This window comes from Podarcis cretensis, assembly GCF_951804945.1.
Source record: "Podarcis cretensis genome assembly, chromosome: 2".
Lineage (NCBI taxonomy): Eukaryota > Metazoa > Chordata > Lepidosauria > Squamata > Lacertidae > Podarcis > Podarcis cretensis.
Window position 1 is genome coordinate 42650394 of NC_137171.1, and position 12160 is coordinate 42662553.

The 12160-nt window shown below is 44.6% G+C and overlaps 1 protein-coding gene and 1 long non-coding RNA gene across 10 annotated transcripts in view; one reads left to right on the forward strand and one right to left on the reverse strand.

Annotated features, from left to right (window-relative positions):
- The window catches only part of WIZ (WIZ zinc finger), a 59760-nt gene extending 53724 nt beyond the window's left edge, over window positions 1-6036 (forward strand). For all 9 annotated transcript variants that reach the window (XM_079965843.1, XM_079965842.1, XM_079965841.1 and 6 more), the window contains 5 exons: window positions 885-1412; window positions 2009-2518; window positions 3212-3667; window positions 4141-4333; window positions 4602-6036. In XM_079965843.1, the coding sequence (XP_079821969.1) occupies window positions 885-1412; window positions 2009-2518; window positions 3212-3667; window positions 4141-4333; window positions 4602-4758 (1844 nt within the window). In that variant the 3' untranslated portion in view covers window positions 4759-6036. The remainder of the gene's footprint in view (window positions 1-884; window positions 1413-2008; window positions 2519-3211; window positions 3668-4140; window positions 4334-4601) is intronic.
- A 2689-nt stretch (window positions 6037-8725) lies between these two features.
- LOC307210425 lies at window positions 8726-12034 on the reverse strand. Its single transcript, XR_013835987.1, has 2 exons — window positions 10140-12034; window positions 8726-9523 (listed from the first exon to the last, which is right to left on the reverse strand). It is a non-coding gene; the product is annotated as an uncharacterized lncRNA (long non-coding RNA).
- Between the last annotated feature and the right edge of the window lie 126 nt (window positions 12035-12160).

Consider the following 12160-nt stretch of genomic DNA (forward strand, 5'->3'; position numbering starts at 1 on the left):
AGGTGACAACTGCCTCCAGGTGGTGGGATTCCAGCTATTTCCCTCCCTCAGTGCAGGGAGAGTAGATGAGACCAGTCAAAGTGTATCTGCATACTGCTGGCTTTAAAGCTGTTAAATAGCCATGGGCACCCCATATTGAATGGTGTGTTTCACCCCTTTGCACTAGCTGTCCTGCATTACCTAAAGGAGGCTGCATGGCTCAAGCTTACGGTGGCAAATACAGAGCACTTGGTGGTTCTTCCCCTGACACACATTGGGAAATGAGTCTTCTCTGAACTTCCTGACAGGGAGAATTAAGGCATTGAATTCTGGGACGGGAAAAGGTATTCAGCATTTCTCATTGTGGGATTTCCTATTCAGCTGTACAGCAAATGTACTTTCATCCTGATGGGTGGCCCTTCGTTTTGAAGGAGACAGTGGGATCATGGAGAAGAAACTGGCCTTCATGCCAGGTTCCTTGCACGCACATGATCATCTTCCCTTGAAAGCTTGATCAGGGTGTGAAGGAAAGCACACAGCTTCTGGTATACCTCCTCGCTAATCTCATGACATAGGACCCGCCATTCTCAGCATTTTTTATAATTTGGCAGCACCTGCTCTTCACTGTCTCCTGTCATGTATCCAGTGTCCCCTGCTCTGACCACATCCTACCCCAGCTTTCATGCTTCACAGGAATTGTTGGTGGTTTATTTTCTTTATTTTCCTTTGGCCAATCTTGTTAAGGTATCAGCTTTGTCTTGTGTGAAATCCTTGTGCTATGTGCCTGCTTCATACTGCCTTGTAAGGGAATAACCTAGTTGGTGTCCACGTCACATCCTGCTCCCTGCCCAATCCCTTTTTCAGCCTCTGTAATGGCCTGTCTCTCCTCTCCTCTTTCTCCTCAGCCTCTGGAGCAGAACCTGTGCGGGATATCAGGTGTGAGTTCTGCGGTGAATATTTTGAGAACCGGAAAGGGCTCTCCAGCCATGCCAGGTCGCACCTCCGCCAGATGGGGGTAACTGAGTGGTATGTGAATGGCTCTCCCATCGACACCCTCCGAGAAATCCTAAAAAGGCGAGCTCAGCCTCGGACCAGTACCTCCAACTCCCCAGCACAGGGTCAGAAATCACTTGCTCTGTCTGTTCTTGGAGGCTCCCTGGAGTCACGCGGTCCAGGGGAGAGCCATGTGCCTCCCATGCCTAAGAAGGCACAGCAGCCAGGGAGCCCTTTGGGGCACTCTCCTACCTCTTCTCCCCCAACGGCTAGAAAAATCTTCCCTGGGCTTTCTTCTCCCTCTTTGCATAAGAAACTGAAGCAAGATCAGCTGCGTATGGAAATCAAGCGGGAAATGATGTCTGGGGGACTTCATAATGATTCACATCTATCTGATAGAGCTTGGTCACCACGAGAGGAGATGTCCCCACTCAATCTCTGTAAGTGTTAGCAACAGGGGCTGTATGCTTAAGCCTTTGGTGATGGGCAAAAATGCATGTTGGAATGGGTGTGAAAGTGAAGAATTGGGAATTAGGGCTACGTGATATTTTTTTCTCAGTAAACAGGGTGCTGCTGCCTAGTAATCAATATCTCAGGTAGCATCAGCTTTATGCTCATGCATTCCTGCACTGGAGACTCTGAGAACTTGTGACCATGTTGTATGGGTTCCTTGTAAGATTGCAATTAGCAATTGGTGCCTTAGTACAGTGAGAAACTTTCTGTGTTTCCCGATTGGCAAAATATATGCAAATATTCAGATACTCCTGTCTCCAAATGTGCAGTCACTCTAGACCTAACAGAGTGTTGAGAAGCATGCTAGCTTCAGGCGTGGAGGACCCAGACCTGGAACCTGTTCAGCCTTTAAATTAAATGGGTGGCTTATCAGATATAAGTGAGATAAGTAGTTCATTTTGTGTGTGTTTTGAAAAGCACTGCAGAAATAAATAAGAAGGTTGTGAGAGGTGCATGACTGGTTGCTAATTACTTGCCTTTGAGTGTAAAGCATTCTCTGTGCATGTTGATTTGTCTTCTGCAGCCTCTCGTGCTGACCCCGTGCGGGATATTCGGTGTGAGTTTTGTGGTGAGTTTTTTGAGAACCGGAAAGGGCTCTCCAGCCACGCCAGATCTCACTTGCGCCAGATGGGAGTAACGGAGTGGTCAGTCAATGGCTCCCCCATCGACACGCTACGAGAAATCATAAAGAAAAAGAACAAGCCGTGCTTGATAAAGAAAGAGCCAAACACAATGAGCATTGAGCTTCCACAGCCCATGGGGGAGGATGGAGCTGATCCTAAATCCCCTGGGAAAATGCTGCAGCCCATGGCCTTGTCCCCGCTGGGCGGGAGGACTGGGAAACCACACCTTGGTCGGGAGGTTAGTCTGTCACCACTCAAGTCACCAGAGGGCTTCTTGGCACCACTCTCCACTAAGCGCCCACTGCCAGATGAGCGGCTGAGCGGCCACAGTGAAGTGAAGCAGAAAACCTACATCCAGACGGAATTGCCATTCAAAGCCAAGCATGTGCATGACAAGCCCACTCATACATGTAAGTGCAACCCCAGAATGGGGGAAGGGATAAGGTTGGGATCCTGATAAACCTTGGTATTCTATTTCAGGGCCTTCCCTTAGGAAATTGAGTTGCTTTCAGGCTTGCTGGGGGTGGGAGGGTAGATGCAACAGTGTACATATGGACTTCATATAAAAGGTATTCCACTACAGCCTTTAGAAAAACCTTTTGATGCAAGGCACTGTCCTGATAGGTAGGTGTTTTTTTAACATGTAGTGGGCTTAGAGTTAGCCAACAACCCTGGTGTAGTACGTGGCCTCTTCTCCTTCCCTGGTATCAGCTAGCCTTTATGCATCCTTTGGCTGGTAGAGAGTTATTTCATTATCTTTCGGGATTCAGACATTGGGCAAATCAGTAAATGGTGTAAACTTCCATGTCTTCAGCCGTATGGCCAAAGTGGGCAAAGGTATGCATCTTGCCTACTTATGGGCAAAGGATTCTAGGGTTTGGTTTGGTTTACTTGACTTGTGGGCTACAGGTGATGGCAGTGCTTGGATGTTTCAAAGTGGTCTTTTCAGGCTGTTGGTATCGATCCCTGAGGATCCTTTGTGGGGAAATAAGAGTAGTGCCATGGAGCAAATAAGTCCTGGTGCTCCACACTTGAACTGTTACTGCTTAAGTCCTTTACTGAAGGTTTTGCTCAGTCTAGCTCCCTGCCATTTCTGCTCCCAGCCACCGAAGCCTGCTGTGAACTGTGTGGCCTCTACTTTGAGAACCGCAAGGCGCTGGCCAGCCATGCTCGTGCGCACCTCAGGCAGTTTGGAGTGACTGAATGGTGTGTGAACGGCTCCCCAATCGAGACTTTGAGTGAGTGGATCAAGCATCGTCCCCAGAAAGCCGGAGCCTATCGCAGCTACATCCAAGGTGGGCGGCCCTTCACCAAAAAGTTCCGCAATGCATCTCACGTGCGTGACAACGATGCTTCTGGGAAGAGGGCTCCTCTGAGCCTGCAGGCAGGCAGCCCTCCACTGGCGAACAGAAGCCTCGGTGGGGAGATAGTGCCCAGTGAGCCTAACAAAGCTGTGGATGGTGGCAGTGGCAGTGGCGGCAATGGTGGTGATCGACCTGCAGTCACGTCACCTCTGTCGCTGGTAAAGATGGAGGAGCATCAGCAGCATAACATAAACAGTGAGTTATTTCTCCCAGATTTTCAACACAGGGCCCATCTGGGTACAAGGCTTTTTGGGCAGTCGGGAAGCCTTCTTGAGGCGGCAGCTGTATCTTCCTGGGGGGGTAGGAGTGGTGGCAGTGAATGTTCAGGCACCAATCTAATTTCTCAGTGTTCCCAAATTATCTCAGTGTTCCCAAATTATTCATTGGCCCCAATGCTTTGGGTAGCTTCAGCTAAGGGCCTCAGAGAAATTCCTCAACAGACTGGCATGTAAAGATCTTAGTCATGGGGAGATGCTCAGCATGACAATGCTATTCCTGTAGCTTCCCCACTCTCCTGCATGACTTCTAGACTTTCTCCTGCCCCACCTTTCTTTTCTTCATAAAAATGTTTTCACAAAGTTCCTTTTTCATTCCAAATACATCACAGCCAATGCTGTTTGCTATATCCCAGCATCCTTTCCGAAACAAATTTCCCCCCTGTTCACTAGAGTTTGAACGGAGGCAGGCCAAGCCCATTGAGGCTCCTCCACCTCGGGAAGAGGAGATGGCTGATCTACAGCAGAAGGTTGAAGAGGTCCGCCAGCCACCTCCCAGAGTGAGACCTGTGCCCTCCTTGGTTCCTAAGCCACCACAGACCTCCTTGGTGAAGTTTGTGGGCAACATCTACACGCTGAAGTGCAGGTTTGTGCCATGGTTCCATTTTGCTAATTCCCTTTTCTGCAGTGAAATTTGGATGGCGTTATAGTGTGGGCAGTTTGCTCTTAAACCTATTATAGGCAACAATCTTCTTGTACCAGGCCTCTTGGAGGCAGGGCAAGAGATGGGCAGGCAACCTCAATTCCCACACACCCCTTTCCCACATTCTACTTTTAGAGGGTTTCCCTATGCGCTTTGAGATGGGCAAATCTTCAGCTTGGTTCAAATAGACTTTTGTGTTCTCTTTGTGCAGGTTCTGCGAAGTGGAGTTCCAGGGGCCCCTCTCCATCCAAGAGGAGTGGGTGCGGCACCTCCAACGCCACATCTTGGAGACTAACTTCTCCAAGGCCGATGCTTTGCGAAGTGGGACCGATGTGCCTGCGGCACCACCTGTAGCCGAGGCCCAGTAGCAAAGCTCTTAGGAAGCACCAGCATTCCAGGGTTTCTCTCTTACCTTTCCAAATGAACAAGATTAATGGTTATCAGAATTGGGGGTGAAAGCAGTATTTGACACCCCCCCTCCTGTGCTCCACAGCTTTGCCCACCTGTAGACTTAACTTGGATTTTGGGTGGGGCGGAGAGTTCGCAGGAACAGTCCTAGAGTTTGAGCACTAAATTAATGACGCTGTTTTTAATGGAGATGCTCCTTCTTGATGGAAGTGGTATTCCAAACTGGAGCTCGCTTTTATCTGCACAAAAGTAAAACGGAAATTTCCTTGTCCTTCCAGTGAATGCAGGTTTCTCCAAAGACACACACTTGTTACAGGGAGGAAACATGGACTTGCTCTGTTGCAGTTCAGGCTGTGAGAGATGTGATGGTGAGAATTGTGAATATGAGGTTCTAGTGAAAGTTGTGAACATGAGGATTTGTTTGAGGTCAGACACAAGCAAGTTGGGAGGGTAGACACAGAGCACTTTGTTCTGTGGGGAAAGCTGTTGATTCTGTATGTGACTCTAGAGTTAATGTATGTTTGACTCCTTAGGTGACAAGTCTTTAGTTTCTGTAGACGTTGGATCCTGTTGTGCATGTTCACGTTCCCTAACTGTGTAACAGAGGGCCTCAGTCCCACCTGCATTGAAGGGGAAATCATGGACTCTTTGACCCATATACATTTCCCCTTTCCATAACTTCCCAATGTCACCTGGTTATCCCCATCTGTTTCATGTGGGACCCTGTAGGGAATTCAGCTCTGCCACTTTATGGTAATGAGATTTTGGCAAAGGAATATGGATTTTTCCTGTCTTGAGCCCTGGGCTGAAGAAAGGGTAATGATGTCCCATAGATAACCTCTGCCTGAAATCAGGGATGACATGTCCTTCTGGACAAGCAAGTCCTTTCCAAGGGTACCTGAAGAGTTTGGACTTCTTGCGGGTGGAGGGCCTCTATGTTTCTCCTTTTTAGCAAGAACTTGGTGCAGTTCCCAAACCAGCAACAGTAGGTCCTACTGGAATTTCTGCTTTCCTGTTATTTCTCACTGTTGCTGTCCTCGTCTCTCTTCATAGAACCTCAACTTTTTAAACTCTAGTTTTGTGTAGAAATAACAAGCATTCATTTTTATTTGGATCCCAGGCTGAGCAGAGTCTGGAGGCAAATTACCTTTTAACTTTTTCAATGGGCATATTCTGGTTATTACTGTACCTAGGAATATGTATATTAGATTAAACCTGTTCTGGAAACAAAAGGAGAATCCTGAGTGTGTGCTTTTCTGGTTGTATACTTACATGGAAGGTGGAGAATGTGTTGTGGTTTCTATAGAGAGGTGTCCCAAGAGCTGCCAGTGGATGTGGAAGCTGTTTCCTGGAGAAACCTTAGGCTCCATCACTCCAGGATAAACTGAAACTAGCAGACTCACTGTCTTGGTAAGGTGTACTTTAAAAGTGTATTGCTGTATAAGCTTCTTTTAAAAATTGCTTTTATTTTCCCTATGTTGAATGTATTTCCCACATCTCACCTCGTCTCTGGCAATACAGTCTGAGCCCCAACTCATACAGAACTTACGTAGAACAGATACTGAAATCCTTGTATCAAAGTGTGTCATCACTGTTGTGGGCGCCTATTCTGCCATGTACAACTTCTTCCTCTGTTTCGGATTTTTAAAACAATTTCTTTTTATATGCTTTGGTCTCCCATAGCAGGCTGAGCAGCAGTCATGTTATGAAACCAAAGTCACAACTCTAAGCTTTTTTTATTCAGCACAGAAGAATGTCCCAGCACAAGACGGTGTAACAGCATCACCATATGTTGCACTGGGTTCCTCTTAGACCAAAGCAGGGGTTTAAACCTTGATTTCAGCCCAGGCATTCAGTATAAAGGTATGTGGAAATCTTGCAGCACAGAACGATCCTCACCATATATAACTGGGCCAGTTTCCAGAGCAGGGACTAATATGACAATATAGTTCCAAACATTACATAACTCCCTGTGCTAAGAGCTGCCTCCCCAAAACTGTGTGTGGAGGGTGTTATTACACCTGTCACTACTTTAAATTAAGGAGTAGCAATAGCACCATAGCTTTCCAGCCAGCTTCATTCTGACTGTCCTAAAAAATGGAAGAAGTGGGTAGCACAGTGTGTCTTGCATGCAACCATCCCTATTGCTTTCTTTTAATCAAAGGCCATGAAGGATGCATGCATAGTTGATTCTGCCTTGTTTCCATTCCCTCTCCCATCCGAGATGTGTTCTTCCTTAGCATCATATCTGATTGAAAAGTATTCCATGAGAGTGGTAGCAGGGAAATGCTGCTTGGCAGCTACCATGTGCCAGATACTATCCATGTTCTCCCCATCTATTAACTACCAGGGAAGCATTACACCTCTGCTTTTCATTGTACAGTGGCTTTCACTTCTAAGTGCATTAAAGGCAACTGAAAGCCTCTAGCTTAAATAATTGGCTGCTTGGTTCAAATCAATATGTATAATCCAGCTCTCCCTTAACCCCTTAGGATTGTCAGGACAGAGTGCTGCAGTGACCTTAGTCACCCCAACAGACAGATTTGCCTCTAAGGCAGTCTAGTGACAGTGTCCATTAGCCATCTTGTCTCCTGACCAGGCTGCGTAGTACACCTGTCTCCTCTACCTGATCTGATCTCTACCTTCACCTCCTGATCTGAGATACCGTCCCTCCTGCATACAACTCCTGATCCTAAACATTGTGAAATTTATTCAGAGTTCCCTCTGTGATTGGACCCTTTGTGTGTTAAGTTCATGTCTCATCTCAAGTCACTTAGCCTTCCTTCAAGTTCTTCATTGTCATTCGCTTCCCAACTGTGTGAGCCTTACCTTCAGCATTGTAGCCTCAGGCCTCCCTATTCCTCAGATTCCTTGTATCTTGGGACTTCTGCTACCACCTGTCCCGAAGAGAGGTTCTACTTTCCTCCAAACTGACAACATTCCCCTTCCTTACAGGAGTAGCAATGCAAGCTGTTTGGTTCCTTGAACAACTGGAATTGTATGCTGCCACATTAACCCAACCAATTAATGCCAGAGGTTTCACTGCCTAAAGCACAATATAATCAGTTTGGTTAAGCAGTTGCGGTTTTTTTAATCTACTGATAGGTTCCCCAGTAAATTGGTTAGCAGACTGTGAGGGGAAAAGTGATACTTTTAATAATTAGCTTAGAACTGCAGGCAGCAAGCACCATTTTATAAGAAGCATTCTTCCTTATGACCAGAAAGAATGCTTCTTTTAAGATGCTTGATATCATGTATGTGTGCATCATCTTTAAAACAAAGCATGCTTTTTGTTTCAGGGATATTTTTTTTACAAATATGCAAATTTTCATTAATTGATTTAATCAAGTAAAACTTGTATAGCCAATTAGTTTACATTTATTTAACTGGGTTGCATTTGCAACTTTGGAATCTTTCAAATTGATTCCTCCCTTTTGCCAGTACTCTTGATATTCTTTTTTTTTTTTTTTTTTTTTTTTTTTTTGGAGTTGAGCCAACTATGTGTTCCTTTGAAAGGGCCTGCCTCACTAATAAAGTTTGATGTTCCAGTAGGCAAAGATCTTATTCCTGTTAGAGGGTGGGTTTTTTTGGTAATTATTATACAAGCTGCCCTTTATTATGTTTGTTCCAAGAAGCATTGCATTCAACCTTTTATCAAATTATCTGTAGATGGGAATAAAACTCTTGATTGCCTTATCTTAAAGGGGCAAAGCCCATGAATTATGCAGATTTAAATAGTTGAGAAGGGAGATCACAGGGAAATATGGAATTTTCTGTGAGATAGTTCAGGACCACATTTTTTTTTCTGAAAAGGCTTAGTTTGCGCTACTTACAGGTGTGGGGGCAGAGAAGTTACAGCATTATGTTTGTTTAGCCAGGGAGCATTATGCTCATTCTGTCCCTGCAATCAGATATTGATATAGCCTGTTTCAGACCATTTCCAATGGGTCTTTAATAACAATTTCACCCTCAATTGCACCGTAAAATGTTGGACATGATGTTTCCATTTTCTCCAATCTTCAAACAAAGGAACAGACATAGGAAACTGACTTAGACTGAGACCATCTAGCTCAGTAGAGTTGTCTGCCAGGATAAACTTGGAACCTTTTGCAGGCAAAGCAGATGCTCTACCACAAGCTAACATTGTGATACAAATGTTGCATTTTTTTCTCATCTTGTTAAATGAAGTAAAAACAAGGGTGTTAACTGATGTAGAGTAGTGGTTCATGCTGCATTGTGGCATGATAGGAGACAATGTTAATATCACACTCTAGCAACTTACATGATTAGCTATACTTGGAAATCAAACTCCTTAATGAGTCTATAACAAGGTCTTGGGTTTTTTGCTAAGGCTTGTACTTTTTCAGAAGTCTGAGAATATCCCTTCCCAGTTGTCCGGATGGAGATAAAGATCTTCAGTGAGCCCTTAGCTTAAGCCCTCTTCAACACTAAAAGACCCACATACTCAAGAGGCTCTGCTCTTCTTTGGGTGCAGGAAATTTCATCCAGGATGCCACACTCCTGGAACAGTAGAGTACTTCACCTGGGAGAAAAATTCCTTGTAGGCTGAAGCTAGAGGCTCGTAGACACAATACTGTACATATTTCTGCTATAATCTACATTAATGGAATAAAAGATGAACATAAACCAAGGGACAAGGAATGACTTGCTTGGTCTACTCCACTGGAGTCAGGCCATTATGGCATTTGCAGCAGCTCTGAGACCCTGCAGGAGAAAGATGAAACAAAAACATGTTCATACTAATGGAGCCATGAGGCAGGAGATCTTGCAACAGCTTAAACATAGGCCAATTTGTTTTTAAAGTTTTAGGAATTACTATTTTCTTCAGCACACCAAGGACAATATAAGGGTTGAGTGAATGAAATGGTTTCAAACAATTTAAGGCAATGCATGAATTTGTTAGTTCACTGTTGATACTTGGCTGTACAGAAGAGGATGAAGTTGAGTTTTGTAGAAAAGAGTTGAAATTGGCACAGCCTACTAAAATACAAGGTAAAGGTGCTTGCATGTATGATTGGCACCACTGCTGGAACACAATTCTAATCTAGTAATGTAAAACAACTATCAGAGTCTACGCCAAATGGATTAAAGTCAGGAAATCTGCCCCATAGAGAAAGCCACCAGTAGACTGATAATGTAAGTAAAGCAGGATTTTGTTTAGAAACAAAATACCAGTATCTGAGAGATTGCTTCATACTATGGCTCAAGCCTAGAGCATACTCAGAAGTTTAGGATCATAAGCAGGGCACCCAACAGCTCAAATCATGCCATGCCAACTAATGGATTCTTGGAAAGTCATAATCTAGAGTGTGTTACTTACCCAGGGCTGCTTAATAGTGCCTACAAAAGTGCCTTTGCTATGAGTATTAGCATCATGTGGTAGATGTTTTATTCTTGCCCTCAGCATTATTCTGTATGTGCAAGCTGGTGCGAATGAGACACTGGTAAAATCTATCTATTCAATTTGTCCTTTTTTAATAACAAGTGACTGTAAGCAGAATAACTATTTTTGCCTGTGGCAACATTCATAAATCAAATTGCGCCATCAAGCAGTTATCCACTTTGTAGTTTAATCTTTTGTCAGTTCCTCTATTCTGACCTTCTGGTGTCCAATTTCTGAGTTTATGAAGGAAACCTAGTAACTATATTTTGAATGTCTAATCCAAGAAACTGAGATGGTTCCAGTACTAGCTAGGAAGCACCAAGCATTTTCAAATATGGTGGCAAAAAGGAACCCTCTCTGGTGTAGCTAAGTCCATAGCATTTTAGCTTTAGATGTTTATTAGCATTTCGAAATCCAGCTGTTATGCAAATATTACTTTTAATTATCAAATATTTATGTGTTAAAATCATAGAGTTAGAGGAGACCATCTCTCTGTTCTTCATATTTCTCTGAAAATTAAAAGGCAGACACTTTGCCAAGGGCTTATGTTCAAGATAAAGTACAGTACTGATTGACTAAGTGTTGGTTCTAATTCAGAATAATCAGACATGGTGTAATATATATAGCTATACATTATCAAAGGTGATAAGTGTTCAAAACACTTGGTTTCAATAATGTAATCTTGCAAGATAGGCTGATATTCATATATTACAACTGTAGCTCTGAGGTGAAGCAAGAGCCAAGGAGTGAATTCATGGCTGAGGTTAGAAACAACTGTGATATTGCAGCTTGCCCCGCTTCAGGCAACTCACTTTCCATTTGAATCTTGTTCAAACCAGAATCTCTCTTCAAATGCTTTTGCTTCTAGAAAAGAATACTGCATTGCAGCAACCATAACTTAAAAGTGTAATGGGATGGTGGCAAGAGGACTTTTACCTAACCTCTGATACCATCCTTCATGGAATAAAGTGGCCAAGCATTGTCTATATTCAAGGTGTTTGGTATTCTGAACCTCATCAGTGAAGAAGCACCAGCTTCCACGCTGGGAGGCATTGGTTTGCATATTACCACCTTTTCAGCAACTTTAGCCCTGTCTTCACATCCCGTCAGTTAGGTCCAGTTTGATACGATGCAGGTGGTTGCACTGGCTCCACCAGTTGCATTGGCGGGCTGTCAAATCATTATTATTTTGTGTGTGGGTGAGAGGGAAATCTGACCTGATCTTTCTTTCTTTCTATTTAGAAGAAACCGTTTATGTGCTCGATCGTACACTGATGTTTTTCACTGAGAGGAGCACAGTTGCTACATCAACTTTACATTTGGGGAAGCAGGCTACACCATGGTGTCGTGCCGCTCTTTGCTCTGTCCCCCTCATAAGGGACACGCCGCCATAGCAGTTCAGGCAACTGACACTCGAGCTGTCCTGCCCCCTCGGTATTTAAATTCCGATGCCGCAGCTTGAAGACGTGGGGAGGGGAGACTATCCATAACAAGGCGCTGTAAAATGGTAGTCGTTGTGCCTCCTGAGCTTCCGTAGCCCGTCATATTGGGAAGAAGTTGAATTCCTTCCAGTTTATCTCGTTGATTATTCCCCCGCCCTCAGTCCACCCCCGTCCCCAGCGCGAGAGAGAGACGAACTAAGCTTCTCTCTTTCTGACCAATAGGAGCAGCTGGTTGGTCCCGCCTCCTGAAAGGTGCGCAACAAGAGAAAGCGGACGCGCTGCATACTTGGGGACAATGAGTACAAATTAGTGCCCGCCGTTGCGCCGCTCCTCATGAGTGATAACCGCTTAGACCCAATGACCTCTTGGAAATCTCTAGCTGGTGCTGTTATTCGCTGACGGAACATGATTGGCATCCGCAATTGCCTTATAGGTTAACCGAAGTGGTTCTGATCGATGCCTCCCGCCTCTAATGAAATACGAGGGCTCTAGGCCTCTGCTCCCAATAGCGTGCGA